We start from the raw sequence: 20672 nt of genomic DNA on the forward strand, positions 1-20672 counted from the left end.
ACTGATCTCTCTCTACTCTAAATTGAAAATTAGTTTTTGTTATTGTTTTGCTTTTTTCTATTTTGTTACCAAGATTTTTAAGATATTCACATGTAGTTGCCTAAAATAAATAGAATGTTATTTAGTTTTTAAAATTGGCAGCAATAAAATCATTTATTACTACAATTAAAGTTTAAAAGTTGAGTATATTTGAAAACCAGTATTTCTTTACACCCCCCCCCAAAAAAAAGAAACACAAACCACATTAATTTTAAGCAAAAAAGTGTGTGTTTTTTCACAAAACTATAATTGATTTCAAAGTAAACAATCGAAAATCATTGCTGATGGCTTCTAGCTTATAACTCAGTGATTAAATAAGTGTTTATCTTTGCTGAAACAGAGTTAATATTTTTACAAGTAGAGTAATTCAAACTTGCTACTACAAAAAGAGAAATTAAGATAAAATTAACATTTTAATGCATAAAAATAATAAAATGATTGATTTACTTACTAGTTAGGTTATGAAAAATATTTTTAAAAAATGTTGGATATTCCTCAAGTTGAAGTCCAATTTTTAAGACAAGTGAAGCCTGCATGGTCTCCCATGAATGCACAGTGAACAAGGCATAAAAAAAAATGACTAAGTTCAGCATTTGCCCCTCCCCCTCCCCATTTAGCCCCCAAAGTCCCCAGAGGACATCAAATCCTGGTGAAAATGAACAAACGGTGCAGTTTTAGGCCTTAACATATGTAAATTTGAGTTCTGCACCATACAATAACCCTTATCCCTGAGTAGCTTCCGGGCCTTGATAAGTGGTGATCACTGTGTAAAAAACAAAAAAGAAATGACTAAGTCCATCATTTGCCCCCCCCCTCACCCCCCCCCCCATTTAGCCCCCAAAGTCTCCAAGGCCTTAACATATTTAAATTTGAGTTCAGCACCATGCAAAATAGACAATTTGGAACAAATATGGTAGAATAGTCCCAAAAATGGAGTATTTTTATTAGACCTAGAAGAGCCCCTTGTGCACACCAAAGAGTTATTGCAAAATATAGACAAACAAAATTTATACAGAAATCAGTTAGTTACAACTTTTCAGAAAGTTTTATAAAAATCCAAGACATCAATTTTTTTTTAATAAGCACAAAAGTTTCAATTTTAGCCATTTTAACCCGAAAGGCACCCCCTATGGGGGCAACTGGAGATTTCACGGAAAATCCATTCTGTTACTTTTTTATTCATATCATGTTTAGTGTTTGTGCAAAATTTAAAAAAATTCCAAGGTGTAGTTATTGAGAAAAGCGCGGACAGATGAACAGACAAGGGTGAATTAACATGTCCACCCACCTTTTGTCGGGGGACAAAAAAAAAAAAAATGAATCTGTTTATTTCGTACACTGACAATGTTTCCCTGACTGGTTTCTAAATTTCATGACAATTTCTCATAGAAATAATGTACTGAGCTTTTAAAGACACAGGGAGTTTATAAAAAAGTTACTAAAATCGCTGTTAAATAGTGTTAAAATTTTCATCGCTTTATTTGCTCAAAACTATTAAAATATATCACATAGATTATTATTATTTGTTAATGCATGTGAAAGGATATTCATTCTTGAACAAAATGATGGTATTTTGAGAGATTAAAGTGCTTTGGTTTTTAAAATATGTCTATTTTAATAGACATATCTGGAAATCTGATTATCCAAAGTGTTTTATGGTCGATGGGTATTACTAGTTATTCGTGCATGCACATTGAACTTGTTAAAGATGGATAACACTCAAAACTTTGTTTTTAATTAAATCCATTCTGCCTTGTTTGTTTTTTCATATTTACTCATCACAAACTTTTTTTCTGTAAGCTAAATGCATAAATCAATGAAATAACAAATACATAATTTTATTTACAAAAAGTATAAATAAACAAATCGCTGATTTTTTTTTATTTAAAAAATTTTTTTTTTTAGTATTATCAACAAATTGCTAACCAAGTCAATGAACATATGCAAGTACTGGCAGTGAAAACAACCAGTGTATCAACCTTTCATATCTCCTTTGTTTTGGGGCACCTGAAATCCATTGTTTTTGAGTGATATTTTTTTGTAAATTATTTATTTTCTTACATTTTTATTTATTTATTTATTTTTTAGTTCTGATGGAAGTGATCCCCAAGTGACTTCTTCATCTCCTTGCCCAACATCGACAAAAGAACCATGTAAAGAGAGCGGCACATGGTCACATACTTGGCCGACAACTGTTTGGCAATGTTTCATGAAAGGTCAGTATAGAATTTAATGAAAATGCAAACAATTTTAAATTTTCTTTGCAATTTCATTGAATAACATTTTTTTTTTACATAGAAGTAACCACTTATCAAGTTCCAGAGGCCACTTGAGGATAAGTGTTAATGCATGTACAGTAGTCAATGGAATAATATTGTAGTAATTGTTAGTAGTGGAAATTTGGTAAATTGGATTACTTAAGGGGAACGGCTCATCAAGAATTTATTTACATTGGACTTGAAGACTAGCAAATTTTAGTCAGCTGGAAAGCAGGCAGACGAAAGAGAGTTCCACAGGCGTGCAGTTCTAAGAAAGAAGCTTTGTTTATGGAATCTACGTTTAGGTTTAGGCACAGAGAAAGAGTGGGGAAATTATTGACAGTGGTTATAACTAGATAAGTGTTTTTTGTGAAAGTTTGGTGAGGGGGGACCATAGATTGGAGCTCAGACAAGCACTTGCCATGAAAATAGCAATAAAGCAGTGACAGACTCACAACGTTTCTTCTGTAAGAAAGAGGTTGCAGGGAAGAGAAAAGCACATCCCCCACTAGGCTACAAAGTCTAATTTGAACTCTGTCAAGGCAGGATATAGTCTTTCTAGCAGCTCCTGCCCAGATGTGGCAACAGTATTCCATCCTTGGACGTACCTGGCTTTTATATAGATAGAGAACTGCATCAGCAGTGAGATATCTAATGGAGCAATGGAACGATCCCACAATTTTTCCATCGACATTGGCAACAGATTTGATGTACGTGTTCCATTTCAGATCAGGAGTAAAGATCAAGCCCAGAAGCTTATCAAAACATGGAGCCTTCTCAAGACGAGAGCCATTCATTTCAATTGATGCTAGAGGGGATCAGAGCGTTTATGATGTAAAGATAGAAGCTTGGTTTTAGAGGCGTTAAAAGTAACCAGCCACCTCTCCCCTCATTGTACCACATGCTCAAAGAGGAGAGAGAACCAAAGAAAACTTGGTCAATTACAGCCTTTGATGTGTTGCCATAGATGGTAGTGTCGTCAGCATAAATGTCTACGAATGATCTTGGGATGTGATTTGGGAGATCACTGATGCAGATCAGGAAGAGAGTTGAGCCCAGGATGAATCCTTGAAGGACTCCAGCATTAATACTGTGAGCTTCTGATTTCTGTCCATCAACCACTACTCTTATGAATCTATCAGAGAGAAATGATTTAATGATTGAGAAGACATTTCCAGCTATACCGTAGCTGGAGATCTTGTAAAATAGACCTTTATGCCATACCTTGTCGAAGGCCTTTGATATGTCAAGAGCAATTTCCCTAGAAAGGAAGTCTCCATTGAGATATTTGCTAATCCTATGATATAACTATTAGCACATCTGCTGTAGATCTAGCAGAATGGAAACCATATTGCATATCACTGAGGTTATTTTTGCTGAGGTGGTTGACTATTTAACCCAGATTCCAGCAACTTACTCATGATACACAGGAGATTTATTGGTCTGTACTCAGAGGAAGGTTACCGATCACCTGAATTTTTAAATACAAGGTATACTAATGAGGTTTTCCAAGGTGTTGGGAAGTAATTCTCCTTAAGACAACGCTTAAACAGCTTTGTAAGTATGGGAACCAGTTCTGGTTGAAGCTTTTTCAACACTAATGCCGTCAGGGTTTACTGGAATCAAAGCTTTTGATTAGCTTGGCAACATCATGCACAGATACTTGTATGTCGCATAGTATGTTTTCTGATACACGAGGAAATACGGGGAGTTGGCAGCCTTGGTTGCAAAGGGTAGAATTAGCTGCAAAGATCTTGGCAAAGAGTTTGGCTTTGTCTGATGCTGACGAGATTACCTCAGGTCCATTGATGATGGTTGGGATAGAGCACATGCTTCTGTTTGCTATTTGCCAAAACTGATGGGAACCAAGCCGCTGCTCAGCTACTTGTGACGTAACGGACTCTTATGATCATTTTTGCTTTGGAAATACTTAACCACTCCATATCCTTTCATCTAGATTTTTAACCTTTAATTTTAAATTTACTTTATATATTTTGCAGCCGACTAAAATGAGATGCTTGTTTTGTATTTGTCTTTTCTAGGAGTGCAAATTCAGTTTCCAGAAAATACCTGGCAAACAGCTGAAGAACTTGCTCGTATTGAACAGCTGAGGAAATCGTCAAGCGGCAAAGAGAACAGTCAAGATTGGTAAGCCAACACACAAAATATGAATTTACTAACGTTTTTGTTTTTTTTAGATAGGTTTAGTTTATTTAACGATTAACATGGTTACCTGGCATTGCCCACGTTCAATATGGATAACAAAATAAAAAGGAAAAAAGACAGTGTATGTGTAATATCTTTCCTTTACCCTCTTCCCCCCCCCTCACTCTCTCTCTCTCTCTCTCTCTCTCTCACAACTGGTTTAATATAATGAAAAGGAAGCAAGTCAGAAAAAGAAAATTGAGTGATTGTTTGACCTAATTTCTGTGTTTGCAAAATGTTCTGGGGTAGTTAACACCCCTATATTCATGATATGGATTTGTCTGGCCCTATGTAAGCCAGACATTTTTGCCGTCGAGCAGAGAGCACACACGCAGTTTAACTGCTCGTAGTGAACACTAGGACTCTTTCACCTTAATATTGTGACCCCTAATCAGGACCACAACATGAAACAACTACCAGTAAGAACGGGGGTGGAAAAAGTACCCTCTTTCTCGTACTAAATTTGTCCCTGGTGACCCTAAGGAAATGAATATTACAAGATTTTTTTACCATGACAAAGTTAATGATAATGTAATGATGTAAGGTATGTAAGCGTATTTTGTGTAGTTTCTGACTTTTAGATGCACATACATACAAAATTGTGACTTTGAAAGTTTGATGCCGGGTAAATGGGTAATCTTTCAGATCAACACATTTCAGGTGAACACATTATTACGTACTTACATGTCATGTCGAAATTAGTATAAATTCTCAAAATTATGAAAAAAATGATCAAAAGTAGAAAAATAATTACAAGTAAAAATAAAACTTATTCTATGTTTTAATGTGGAAGAGTTGTGCGACCAATGTAGTATGACAACTTGACTTATCTACCCTGACTGAAATTAAGCGTCTTCCATTTGTGAACATATGATCTCAAAATGTAATTGTGGGGGATCTTTTGTTAAAGTTTTGGTGAAGATAGCACTCAAGATAAGAACAGTAATCTGAATTAAGAAAATAATATGGATCCTTATCTCAAAAATCCTGAAACAATAATAATGTTTTATTATACTTATTTTTTCCTTTCATCAAATAAAATGCCTGAAAATCAAGACAAACATATCTTCCAACTGACTATAAACAGTTCATCAACTTCTAGTTTAAAGAACTGTCTGTCTCTGAGATCAACAGAACCACAACTGACATCCGCTGCCGATATATATATATTAGTGCTATTTAAGATAGACCACAAAGCCATCCAACTGGAAAGGGTTAAGCTGCTTTTATTACTGGACATACATTTATTTTTCTAAGACTAAAGTGGCTCACAATCACAGCATGGAACCTTGTATCCAAAAGGACATTACTATTTCAAAGATGCCATTTCTTGTGTTGTCTCATTATTTTTGGCTAAATATTTTCCTATTGTATTATCTCATTAAACATGTAGCATCATGCATTGCTTACACTGATATTTATTATCCAAATTATGTTTTTTTTACCTGAAATATCTTATCTGTTTCCTCAAATAATTGCATTACAATTTTCCCTCCTTTTTTTATGTGTTTAACATTTTTTAAATAACTGCATAAATATAGTTTCTTTACAATTTTATATGTTGCTAGTAATTCATCCTTTTAAATAATAGACATTCTTTGATAATTTATTATTGTAAAAAATATAATTGTTGGTGATTTTCTTTTTATTTGTCTGACTCAGTTATGCAGCCAAAGGTTTACGCTTGGTGCGAATGACAAAGATATTAGAACAAGACAAAGACAGTTCGGGCAAATCATGGCACCTTCATCTAAATATGTCACCCGATCTTGACAGCCAATCTTCACTGCTTGCAAAGTGTGCACCGGACCATCCATTCTTTGTTTCTGAGAAAGGTAAGTAAACAGATTAAAATTAAGGTAACTTTTAGAAGGCAATACAATGCAGAGGTGTAACGGATCAACACAAACTCAAGCAAATTAATTTAATATAATGGTGGAATAAGATATGCAGATTGCAATATATATGTGTATATTTTTTATTACTTTTAACTCCACTTTGAATTTTTTTTTCAATATATCCTATTATAAATTTTCGTATTGTCTGTGTGTGTGTGTGTGTGACGCGGTTTGTCTCAGCCTACAGGCAATCTACTCAGGCAAGTTAGGTAGCAAAATGAAGCTTATGACCCAGCGGATGTTTTAGTGATATTTATGTTCATGTTTTGTGTATGGAAATGCAAAAAATGAAAAAAAATAACGATTTACTAAACAGCGTTTTATTTACTGGATAGTTTTCGGTATTCACCAGAAGTTATTATCTCCCTTAGTTAATTCAATTTATTGTGTATGTGTGTGTATGAGAGAGAGAGAAAGAGAGACGCGGTTTGTCTCAGCCTACAGGCAATCCACCCAGGCAAGTTAGGTAGCAAAATGAAGCTCATGACCCAGTGGATGTTTTAGTGATATTTATATCCATGTTTGGTGTATGGAAATGCAAAAAAATAACGATTTACTAAACAACGTTTTATTTACTGGATACTTTTCCGGTATTCATCGGAAGTTATTATCTCCCTTAGTAAGTTTGATTTACTGTCTGTGTGTGTGTGTGATGTGGTTTATCTCAGCCTACAGGCAACCCACCCAGGCAAGTAAGGTACCGAAATGAAGCTTATGATGCAGCAGATGCTTTAGTGATATTAATATCCATGTTTGGTGTATGGAAATGCAAAAAAAATAAATAAATAAAAAAAAAAAAATAACGATTTACTAAACAACCTTTTATTTACTGGATGTTTTTCCGGTATAAGGACTCAAGTTTGCCCAGCTGGGCAAACATGGGTGCTTGTGTGTTGAAACTACACAATTAATCAACCGAGAACCACATCACTCTACATAAAAACATATAAGATATCAATGGCTATATACCTGAGAATCAAAACAAGGAAAAGAATATGCTGTTGTCATCGCCCTAGTAATCACTCAGAAACCGGAATTGCTCCATAAAAATATTGGATCTTTTAGAATTCCTGCATATAATTTTTCATGTTTACACAGGAAAATCCTTTCTCTTTGTCTGCAAACTTTTAAAGTTCAAGACATACAGATCAGCTCCCCACTCTTTTTCATCTCCAGGACTTATGCAGATTAGCGACCCACCAAAAACTCTTTTTCATCTCCAGAACTTATACAAACTCTTCTGAAATTAAACATGGCTTTCAATTCAAAACGATTTTATTTTGATTGGCATTTTTTTGACCGATATTAAGTTTACGTGTAAAACCTTTTTAAGTGCAAAAAGTCTTTTGTGTGATTATGTTTTAATGTGGAATTGTTAAATTTTTGTTTTTGTTTTACAGGTTGGTCTTCATATTCCCCAGCAGTCACAGTGGAGCATTATGGCATTCCGTGCCGTAAACTGGAGGAAGATGACATTTGTCTACCTCCTTCACATCATGATGCAACTTTTACTCATGATGTCTTTGAAACCTTGCAGCAAAGGTAAAGCATATTTTCTCTGATTTTACCATTATTTCAAATATTGTAGTGGCAGACTCCCCCCCCCCCCGACACATACACTCTGCCATGTATTATTATTATTATTATTATTATTATTTACTCACTAGGAGTTTTCACACAGCCCATCATCAAAGATTTCTCTTGAGAACAGCCTGTGATGTCTTCTGGAGTCTGAGTGACAACAAATCTCCCCAGATTTCCAGTATTCACCACCTCTTCCAATAATCTTTGCAAATTAATTTGTATTATTGCAACAGCCGTTTACCATTGATTTCAAGCTGGCAGCATCCATTGATCATCACTGAAATTTGGGTGGCAATAAGCCTCCCAAAGATCCCAGTCCTCTTCACACTCATCCAATGGAGGTCTGGTTGATGCTTTTTCTCCTCGGTCTTCCCATCCTCCTTGACCCTCCTCAACTATTTTGTGTAGTGCCAGTTGATGCCGACACTACAATTTGTTTACAATTATAGTTTCAGTTTCCCTGATTCCATGTGGTGTTTCTTTGTGTTTTACTTCTATTGCAGTTTAGTTTCTATATATCTGGCTAGCACCTGCATTTCATGCCTATTAGTCTCTGCATTCAAAGGTATTTTTAACATTTCAGTTGTTTTCATTATTTATCTGTTGTATCTTCTCGGTCATCACTCTCATTCAGATCTCTCATTCTTTTTCCAAAGTTTTTCTGTACTGTTCCTAATGCTCCTACTATTATTGGTGTTATCTTTACTTTCTTTATATTCCATATTGAGCTCTCTGGCCAGCTTTATGTGTTTGCTCAGTTTCTCCGTCTCCTTGATATTCACTCTGTGGTCTGTTGGAACAGCGAAATCTATAATCTGGCAGGACTTTTATTTCATGTTAATTATTATGACGTTCAGTCTTTTTGCTTGGATGGGTTTATCTATTTATATGTCCATGTACTCCATTTTCAAGTACTGCTGCCAGTTTGTGTCTTGTACTATTTGTCAGTGAGTTTAAGGTACAATTGTTTGTATAATTTCCAGTGTACTGCCTTCCCCTTTTGATCGTGTCTATTCTTATATTCTTTTTGCTGCATTCACTTATTATTGTTTCTCTGTTTGGCCACAGAGTCTACATTTGCTGTTTTCTTTGTGCTTTGTTGATCTTTGCTTTGATGTGGTTGGTTCTAATCACATTATCTTGTGCAACTGTTATTAGATATTCAGTTTCTTTGTTTAGGTGTTCTATTTGTAGCCATGTCTAAGTGTTTTCATTAGTTTCATCTATTGTTATCCTTATGCATCATCTGTGTAGCTGTTTCTCTTCCCATTTTTCTTTTCTTGTTTTCTCCCTTGCCTCTTCTTTTTCTGTTTTGTTTGCTTTTTCAGTGTATCTTGCTGCATTGATTATCCTTTTGCTGTTCTGCATTATTTTTCTAATTCTTTTTTTGTGTTATTTATAGTCTTCTGTATAAACCAGTTCTCTACCTCCGTTTTTCCTTTCCACACAGTCAGCATCATTCTTTGGGTATAGTGTATTGTGCATAGTAATCAAAATGCTTTAGTTCTTCTTTGGTCCAACCTATAAATAATTCAGAGTATCTTACTAGTGACAATGCCCATGTTTTTATACCTTTTATTAGGTTTCTACTGCATAGTTTAGTTTCTAGAAGTTTTCTTGTTCTTCTAAGGTATTCCTTTCCAATTTTCTTTTTCATTTCTGTTGGTTTGATGGTGTCTGCTTTGAGAACTTCCAAATATTTGTAGCTGTCATGTTCACCTAGTGTCCTTATCTCTGTTTGGTTTCCTGTCTTCTGTTGTCTCCAGTTTCCCCTTCTCATAATATGCAATGCACATTTTTCCATATCAAATTCCATTCAGATATTCTGGTTGAAGATTCTAGTTGTGTTTATTAGCATCTCTTCTTGGTTCTTGCAAACAGTTTCAGTGGAATATTAGGAAGAGTAGAAAAACCTTATGAAATCGTCATGATTTCAGGATTTTTTTGATTATTAGCTTTTTTATTACAAGCCTCATCATGGCATTCCAATTATAGTGTTAAAAAAGCTTCAACCAGAACTTGCTCCCATACTTACGAAACTATTTAAGCGCTGCCTTAAGGAGAAGTGCTTTCCGACTCCCTGGAAGACCTCATCAGTTTGCCCTGTATTTAAGAATTCAGGTGATAAGTCATCTCCCTCTCAATACAGGCCAATAAGTCTCCTGTGTGTTATGAGTAAGTTGCTGGAATCCATATTAAATAGAGAAATAGTCAACCACCTCAACAGGAATAACCTTCTTAGTGACACACAATATGGTTTCCGTTCTGCAAGATCTACCGCAGATGTGCTGACGGTTATATCCCACAGGATTAGTGAATCTCTTGACAAAGGCTTCCTTTCTAGGGCAATTGCTCTTGACATATCAAAGGCCTTCGACAAGGTATGGCATAAGGGTCTACTTCACAAGATTTCCAGCTACGGTATAACTGGAAATGTTTTCTCAATCATTAAATCATTTCTCTCCGATAGGCTCATAAGAGTAGTGATAGATGGACAAAAATTGGAGGCCTGCAATATAAATGCTGGAGTCCCTCAGGGGTCAATCCTGGGCCCAACTCTCTTCCTGATCTATATGAATGACCTCCCTAAACACATACTTAAATCATTCATTGACATCTATGCTGATGACACTACCATCTACGGCAACACATCAAAGGCTGTAAATAACAAAGTTCTCTCTGATTCTCTCTCCTCTGATCACGAGCACGTGGTTCAGCGGGGGAAGACGTGGCTGGTTACCTTTAATGCATCCAAAATCAAACTCCTATCCTTACATTATCAACGCTCTGATCCCTATCTGGCATCAATTGTGATGGATGCCTCTCCTCTGGGTGAGGCCCCGTGTGGGACAAGCTTCTGGGTTTGACCTTTACTCCTGATCTGAAATGGAACACGTACATCAAGTCTGTTGCCAAGGTCGCTGGAAAGATGGTGGGATCCTTCTACCGCTCCAGAAGATATCTCACTACTGATGCAATCCTCTATCTATATAAAAGCCAAGTACGTCCAAGGATGGAATACTGTTGCCATATCTGGGCAGGAGCTGCTAAAAACAGCCTATCCTGCCTTTACAGAGTACAAAATAGACTTCGTGGCTTAGTGGGGGATGCCTTTTTCTCTACCCTGCAACCTCTCTCCCACAGAAGAGACGTTGCCAGCCTATCCTTGTTTTATCGCTATTTCCATGGCAGGTGCTCATCTGAACTCCAATCTCTGGTCCCCCCTCGACAATCTTTCACGAAAAACACCCGTCTAGCTGAATCCACTGTGAAAAATTTCCCCCACTCTATATCTGTACCTAAATCAAAACGTGGATTTCTTAGAACTGCACGCCTGTGGAACTCTGTTCCGTCTGCCTGCTTCCCACCGGACTACAACTTGGATGTGTTCAAGTCCAACGTTAACAAATTCCTAATGAACCGCCGCCTTAAGTAAACACTTCATCAAATCTCCACACTGACGTAATGTACTTGCAATAACCCTTATCCCTGAGTGGCTTCCGGGCCTTGATAAGTGGTGATCACTGTAAAAAAAAAAGCCAAAAAATTAAATTTTTTGTTCCAGAAATGTTGTTTTAAACTCTATTTATAAAATTATTGGATGAAAATTGCTGCTAAAACAATCAATCTCTAAATATATGATTTATGATATAAATTGCTAAGAATTTTTGACATCATTTTAAATGATTTTCTATTTGACGATTTAAATGCTTTCAAATTTAAAAGGATCATTAACAAAAGATTAAAATGAATGGTTTCTTTTATAACGAAGCAGAAATGCATTCTAGTGGATATAATTTGGTAATTAAATTATGTTTTAAATTGCATTTTAAAAAATGTGTTTAGTAAAAAAAATAATTGGTTGATAATAAAAAAAGAAATGTGTACGTTATGTTGACACAAGAAATACACTGATATATGATAAGGGGTCACACAATTTATTCAATATTTTTTTTAAGTTGGTTTGTCTCTTTGTCTGTTTCATTTTTTTTCTGAAAACTACTGGACCATCTAATGGAAATTTTGTATGGACCTTTGTTATGATAAGGTACAGCGAACTAAGTGTTATAATCCATTCGATAGGGATTAGTCACTACAATACGACATTTATTCTAGAAATTTTCTTGAAAGTTCTCGGACTGATCTAGCTGAAATTTTATATGGATCTTTGCTATGATAAGGTGCAGCAAGCTAAGTATTATGGTATCCTTTCAAAATCGGGATTAATAAGGATTATTATTTAGTGCAAAAATGAGCACAAGTTTAACCATATTCAACCATCCATTTGACATAAAGTATTCATTCTAAGTCAACAGATTATAACTTTTGCCCAGACAAAAAGTCTAGTTTTATTAATATAGAGATAATATCTATATTCTATTTTTGTTTCAGTGTTTAAAAAACAAATTGATTCACAGTTGTTAATGTATTAAAACCAAAATGTTTATTTTCTTTTTGTTTCAGGTTAGACTTCACTCCTTCAGACTCCTCTGCAGTATTGGCCTTGAGCAACATGGCCAAGGTATGACATCTATGTTTATTATGTATCTTTGGATATCTCTTATCAATAAGTCGATTTCAATTTTTAATAATAAAAACAAAATCTGTACAAAATTGGCCAAAATTTTAAATCTGTTTCTAGTTATAATCTGGTCAAAATAATAACTTCTTGTTGTGTCTACATAATAAAGTAGTGGAAAAAATATAATTTGTTTTAGTTTGCATTTAAAAGCATGTTTTTTTCAAAACAGTTTGTCTGTTTATTCTATATTTTTCACTTTATTCAAGATACTTTTAAGAGTCAGCACATTTTCAGCTTCATATTGGGCGAACACGCATCATTTCAGTTTAATAAAAAAATATTTAAAAAATAGAGAGTTCTTGCATGCATTACCAGCCAGCGCAATCTCAATAACAACACGAGGATGGATTTTTTTACTTCCGAGGAAAAAAAGACCAACACTTAAGAACTATTTCTCTGACAAAGGATTTTAAATCTGAAATTAATTAGGAAAAAAAAAAAGAAAAAGAAAATTTGTTTTATTTTGCATCTAAAAGTGTGTGTTTTTTTAAAACAATTTATCTGTTTATTCTATATTTTTCAGTTTAAAAAGTGAACAATTAAAGAATCAGATTTAAAATTTTTTAATCTATTGAGATGAGGCTTCATAATTTGTATATTCATTCTTTTGCTGACTGTTATCCTCATCCTCATAGTTGTTGTTTTACCCCATTTTAGCTAACTCATCCTCTGGCCTTCTTCAGATGATTTGGGACATGTGGCGCAGTGGATAGAGGCATTGAGTCTTTATGGTAACAAGTGAACATTGTCTAACAAATAGCAGTTTTAATCCTATCCAAGCAGGCCAGAGGGTTCCATGCTGGGCCCACCTCTCTTGATCTTCATTAATGATCTCCCAAATCACATTCTTAGATCATTCGTGGATATTCATGCAGATGATACCACAATCTTTGGCAACACTTCAAAGGCCAACAATGACCAAAATCTTTCTGATTCTCTCTCTTCTGATCGTGAGCACAAAAATAATGAAAATGTGAAATATAAATTGTGTTTACATTATTAATGCCTTAAAACAACATTCCTATGGTGTGATTATTTTGCAAGTGTAAACATACCCATGTTTAAAAAATCTAGCAAAAATCAATCAATGGTCAGATTTTCATGAAATTTTTGATACTTATTCATCTTTAAGTTAATTTATATTTTAAAAGCAGTTTTCTTTAAATATGTGATGGGAATTTTTTTTTTTTTTTTAGGTGCCCCCCCCCCATGATCAAACTTGCAAAAAAAATGAGATGATTCATTGAAGCCTTAGCAACCGTCGTTAGCTAAATATGTCAAAGTCGAACCAAATATAATCCTTGAATTTGTACAAAAATCCAATGACCCAGTTCACACTTCACTTGATGTTTATCCATCGTTTATTTCCTGAAAACTTCCTCATCCTAAAATAAGCAAAATTGCATTTTATAATTTGATGTTTTTTATCTTCTAGCATCGACGTGACCTTGAGCAAGAGAATCTAGAAAGACGTAACCAAGAGAACCAAGCTAAGAAACAGATTGCAATTAAAACGGATTCTTTAAAAGCGAAACGTCCAATGAATGGATTCATGCTGTTTGCAAAAAAGAATAGATTGGAATACACTCAGATGTATCCGGGTAAAGACAACAGGTGAGTTATATCATCGTTAACTAGCTTTTCTGTTGTTCCTATGTTAGCTGGAGTACACATCTCATCTTATAATACTGATATGCAGAAGTTCAGATGCAACGTAAACCAACATCTTAATCTTTTATAGGCATCGTCCCAATTAGAAGTCCCTTACGTTCAAATGGCAATGTGCCTTGGTTGGGTTGAAGGTGGGTAAAAAAAATAAAATAATATTGAGATGCGTTTTGACCCTTGAAATGCAACTCCAGCTCATAGTCAATATATATATATATATATATATATATATATATATATATATATATATCTATATATATCTATATATATATATCTATATATATAATATAAAAATATAACACGGAAATTACATAATTGTCGATGCAATAATTTATTTCAACCTTATGGTATTTTCAAGCATCTAAACTAGACAATTACATTTTTGATACTAAAATAAAGAAAGAAAAAGAATCAGGCCCCGACCGTCAAAAACCAGAGGGGGTGGTAGTAGCAATCCACTTAATACATTTTATAGAGAGGGTGGGAGGGATTTTTTAAAAAAAACAACAACAAGAACATTATGACACTTATAACGGCTGTCCAGTAGCCCGACGTAACCACAGACACACACACACACGCAACACACACACACACGCCCCTAAATATGCACGTTCTTACACATAAATGCCTTGACATGCGTTTACTAACCTAGGAAGAAGAGGGAGAAATATATGGACATAGAGAGAAGGAAATAAACTGCGCGTAAGGGAAAGAGAAGAAGAAAGAAAAAAGAAGAGAGTGACCATCCACTGCCTGTCATATGGTTTAATTAGTCTAGAATCTCTGAGAAAGAGAAGGGAAAGAAAATGAAGATTATGCGCGCGTCATAGAGTTAATTGAGTCATGGAAAATAAGTCTATTAAAAGATAAATAAAAAAAAAAGGTTATATATAAAGTTTTAAAACTATCTGTATGTTATCATGTTAAAATTAGTTAGAAATAAATATTATCTTATAATACATTTAAATTTTCTATATTGTATTTGTAATATATTACTATGAATTCAAAAAATTGAGTCTTATGTATGTATATATAATACATATATGTATCTATAATACATATATGTATATATATATATGTATATATAATATTTATATATGTATATATAATATTTATATATGTATATATAATATATATATGTATATATAATATATATATATATAATATATGTATATATATATGTATATATAATATATGTATATATATATATATAATATATGTATATATAATATACATATATATATATATATGCATATAATATATATATATGTGTATATATATAATATATATATATGTATATTAGGCACCGCCAATACTGGGGGAGCAGGTAAGTACTTTTTGACGGACCGTCTTTTTAAAAATCTACCAAAAATCAGGTAATTATCCCATCAATACGAAATTTTCAGCGATTATTAAGAGAAGAATGAACTTTATAACAGTGTACTTATTTTTCATAAACGATATTTATATATATATATTTTTTTTTTTACTTACAAACCCCCCTTGTTTTGAGGTGGTACAAATATGCTTAAAATAATTATCTGAAACTGAACACAACATATTGTGTTGTTGTAAGGGACAAAAATATAGATTAAAAAAAAAAAATTGTTTGCATACCTTATTTTGACGTCTGAATATAAGAACTTCGATTGTGTTTAATTATCCCGCTTTTGAGTTTTGAAGTGTGAAATTCGGTGAATATGTTAAGTAAAATAATTGATTTAATTTAAGCAAAACAAAAAAAAAAATTTTTTAATATTTATACGAAAAAAGCCATTTTAAAATCTTTGATAAATAAATTAACAATTTCTTTTTAGCGAGCCGAATAATGTATGACCATTATTAAACAGGGCATGCTTTGAAGAATCGATACAAAAAAAAAAAAAATTTGATAAATATTGTGCCCTTTGTGTTAAAAATAGCATCATTTTTTCGATCCCGTTTGAAAACGTTTGCCGCCTTTCGACTACGGTGGACCAAACGCGCTGAAATATTTTTTTTTTATTCTGCTTTAAATTGCCCCTCCCCCATTTTGGGGAGCCTGGCCCCCACACACATACACATTAAAAACCAAACTCATACAAATGGTCACCTATCTGGTACTGGCCAGCTTCAGCGTTTATAATTCATTGAAATTTTCGTTACTGAAAAATAAGTTTTTTTGGCCTGTTTGGTCTTCCATAGTTTGCTTTTTATCGAATACAAACGTAAACAGTGTCGATCTAGACTCTAGATCGACGCGAAATAACTGGTTGCCTATATGAATAAGTGGAATTATTTGAAATCCAGGTACTTATATTATAATATTTTTGCCTATTCTCATAGAAAATCATCATAAATCTTAGTTAGACAACAAATCAATAAATTAATTATTTCAAAAACCTTTTTTAAAAAATATTTATGTACTTTTTTTGTGCAAGACAAAAAATGTCAATTGTTAACTTTTTGGGAAAATTTAACATTTAAAATTTAATTAAAAATAGTAGAAAAAGTTTTACATTATTCTGTTTTCTATATGATAAAATTCAGGGTTTTATCTTTCTGGAAAAAAAAAAGTTACTCAGAAATAATGGATTTTAATAAATGTAATTTCGTTTTAAAAAACAACAACAACTTAATTTTTCGGCCATTTTTGGTGGTGCCTAATGTATATATATATAAATATATATATTTATATATAATATATATATGTATGTATAATATATGCATATATAATATATATAATATATATATATATACAATATATATATATGAATATATAATATATATATATACAATATATATATATGAATATATATATATATACAATATATATATATGTAAATATAATATATATATATATATGTACAATATATATATATATGCAATATATATATATATATATGCATATATAATATATATATATATACAATATATATATATGCATATATAATATATATATATATATATATATATACAATATATATATGCATATATAATATATGTGTTCAAGTCTAAAGTAAATAAGTTCTTGATGAGCCGTTCCATATAAGTTATTAAATTTACCAAATTTTCATTACTAATGATTACTATATTGACCAATTTCTACTGTACACTCTTTAACCCTTATCCTTGAGTGGCCTCTGGGCCTTGATAATGTGGTGATGCCTTTGTAAAAAAAAAAAAAAATATATATATATATATATATATATATACAATATAACTACTTCATTTAATCACATAAAATTAATATACGAAAGTATAGATTTATGCGTAAACTTTAAGTATTTACTTCAAAAGTGCTCAATACATAGGTAGAGCTAGTTAGTAATTTATAAAATATATATGGCGATTAAGCTACACTGAATATTCTGCGTTTCATCCACTATAGGATTCGTCAGGCTCATGCGCGAATTCTGTGGTTGCTTCTTGTTTTTATATATGTTGAGGATTTTAGTTAGCCAATCAGCTTTCTAGTATCCACCGCGCCCCTTCCTATCAGCCAATGGGCATGCATGTTATCGAACAAAGGATCTGTTATGTTATTACAATATATATATATGCATATATAATATATATGCATATATATATATACAATATGCATATATATATATATATACAATATACATATGCATATATATATATATATATACATATGCATATATATATATATATATATACAATATACATATACATATATATATGTACAATATATATATATATATGCATATATATATACAATATATATATATGTATATACAATATATATATGTATATACAATATATATATGCATATATATATATATATACAATATATATATGTATATACAATATATATATATACAATATATATGTATATATAATATATATATGCATATATAATATATATAATATATATGTATATATAATATTTATATTTATGTATATATGATATTTATATATAAATACCTGTTCACATACACCTTTCACGATAAAGTTAGAACCCAGAATTAGATAGAATCGAGCAATTGCATCGACAACGGACAACGCTGACCCAAAGTGGGTTTCGGTGTACTGCATCTCATCAGTGACGTGCTCCGACATAGGCGCGAACCCAGGTCGTCGCACTCATGCAATACTGACGACCTAACCATATGGGCCACGGCGCAATCCATTAACTGTGCCTCGATTAAAAAAAAAAAAAAAATATACGAATTTTAAAAAAATCGAGGCATAGTCAATGGATTGCGCCATGGCTTATATTTTTATGTCGTCAGTATTGCACACTTCATGAGTGCGACGACCTGGGTTCGCGCCTATGTCGGAGCTGCTATGGTTTAAGCTGCTATGGTTTGAGTGGCAGTCGCGGATATAATGCCTTGGATAAAACCTTTCATGACGTCAGTGTCTTCATGTCTGTAGTTATGGGAGATCATGTTAATTGTTTTTTTTAGGAAAGATCCCTGTTGCGAATTTCAAACCAAAGCTAAGGACTTCTGTTTCAATGTTTGTTAATGATTATTTGGTGAGATTTTGAATAAGTTCAGGCCGTCCGATGGAACTCCACTTGCTATTGGAAATTAAGTTGGATAATTTTTTGAGAAGTTTTTTGTTATAATCGGAGTTGAAGGATTTTATCCATTGTCTGATTTTGGAAGTTGTGTTATTGGAGAGAGAATGATTCGAATATAGATCGTTTGCTAGTAATTTTGCGATAGTTCATAAGTAAGTTGCTCTGTCCTTAAGATTATGTATTGATGTGTTAAGGTATTGCTCGATGTGTTTAGGAAAAATATGGTAGGAAGTTTGTATATATAATATATATGTATATATAGATATAAATATTACAATGCTGTACAATACTAAAGCCCATGTAACTCTTAGTATCAATATTCATAAGACAATTCCGATCAGATAAAGAAAGCTCGACATGAGATAGACTGATAATATAAATGAAAACTTTGAATAAAAAAAATCCCACAATTCAGTCTGGCATATACCAGTATTTATTGCTTTGGCTTTTACAACTGTTCCTGTATCCTCATTCATTTAACCATGGAATATCCTGTTCATGTGGTCATTTTAGATTTATATGCTAATAAGCAAAATTTATAATTACCTATATTTATTTTGCTAAAGACATTTCCTCCAATAAGATGAACCATTCATTGAAAATCCATGGCTTAAGGAAAAAATTTAATTTTTCATATATATTCTTTTGTTTATTTTTTATTCTTTTTGTATTTATACTTTTATTTTTTTTAGTTATGATAGAGGCAAATGCCTATATTTTTTAATTATTGTCTTACACATGTTTCAGCATCATTATGAAGGCACAAGGACTATATTTTCCATCATGATGGCGAAATAAGACGATAATTTAATTAAAATATAGGCAATCGCCAATATTTTAATTAAAAATATAAAAAAAACAATTAAAAAAAAAATCATAATTGTAGACTGATACTATCTTTTGGTCATTGGAATGTAATTTACCAATATATTTTATATAATAAAGTTGTATTCCTGCCTGTTTGTCTGTTCACAATTTGGTTAATATATAAAAAAGGTACGCTGTTTCACAGACTTTCATATACGTTTATTTCCGCATGATTCCTATATATACTATTTATTCGAAAGGAATCAACGTTAAGAAGTTATCTCATTTAAATATTACATTACAGAAAATCTGTTTTAATAATAAGCTCTAAATTTTTAATGGAAATTATTAATGATTATTTTTAGTATTATATTTAGAAATATTATATAGAGTTGATTTCTGTAATTTATTTTTAATTATTATTATAACAAACATCGACTGCGTTTAAAACCGGAAGTAAGTGTTCATTTAACTAATGAGTTATTTCCCTTTAAGCTATGAGATTTTATTTGTTTGACTTTTATAGATGACTAGCAGGGCTACCCGGGGTTGCTCGGGACCGTATAAACAATGAAAAAACAAAAGCAGATATTGAACATATGTTTTATTCTTAGGGGAGAGGAATCTTTCATCTCAAGTTTTAGCGTTACAAACATTTGTCTTTTATATATATAGATAATGACAGGTTTTTTGGGGGCCCCCCTCAAAGATAACTGATCAGTTGACCAACTTCTAGTGGTCCGTTTGACGTGAAATTTCGATATTTGTCATCCGGGTGATGGGGCTTCGATATGATACCAAATTTGTCAAGTTTGGTTCCGTCTTTCAAAGGTTTTAGCGTTACGAACAAACATACATACATACACACAGACGTTTGGCTTTTATATATATAGACTAGCAGGGCTACCCGGCGTTGCTCGGGACCGTAAAAACAATGAAAAAACAAAAGCAGATATTGAATATATGTTTTATTCTTAGGGAAGAGGAATCTTTCATCTCTATGTATTATTTGTTTTATCTACCCTAGGACTGGTATTGTTCATGTTTTATCCCTAGCGTAGGTAATTTACAGCATGTATATGAAATTGTTTTACCTTAGG

General features: G+C 32.6%; 1 protein-coding gene across 4 annotated transcripts in view; it reads left to right on the forward strand.

The window, feature by feature from the left end:
* LOC145287754 (uncharacterized) overlaps nucleotides 1-20672 on the forward strand; it is a 144240-nt gene that overhangs the window by 92280 nt on the left and 31288 nt on the right. For all 4 annotated transcript variants that reach the window (XM_080136343.1, XM_080136505.1, XM_080135925.1 and 1 more), the window contains exons 5-10: nucleotides 2128-2255; nucleotides 4340-4445; nucleotides 6165-6337; nucleotides 7801-7942; nucleotides 12449-12506; nucleotides 14002-14180. In XM_080136343.1, the coding sequence (XP_079992469.1) occupies nucleotides 2128-2255; nucleotides 4340-4445; nucleotides 6165-6337; nucleotides 7801-7942; nucleotides 12449-12506; nucleotides 14002-14180 (786 nt within the window). The remainder of the gene's footprint in view (nucleotides 1-2127; nucleotides 2256-4339; nucleotides 4446-6164; nucleotides 6338-7800; nucleotides 7943-12448; nucleotides 12507-14001; nucleotides 14181-20672) is intronic.

This window comes from Euprymna scolopes, chromosome 1, assembly GCF_053919585.1.
Source record: "Euprymna scolopes isolate OS-2025 chromosome 1, ASM5391958v1, whole genome shotgun sequence".
Classification (NCBI taxonomy): Eukaryota; Metazoa; Mollusca; class Cephalopoda; order Sepiida; family Sepiolidae; genus Euprymna; species Euprymna scolopes.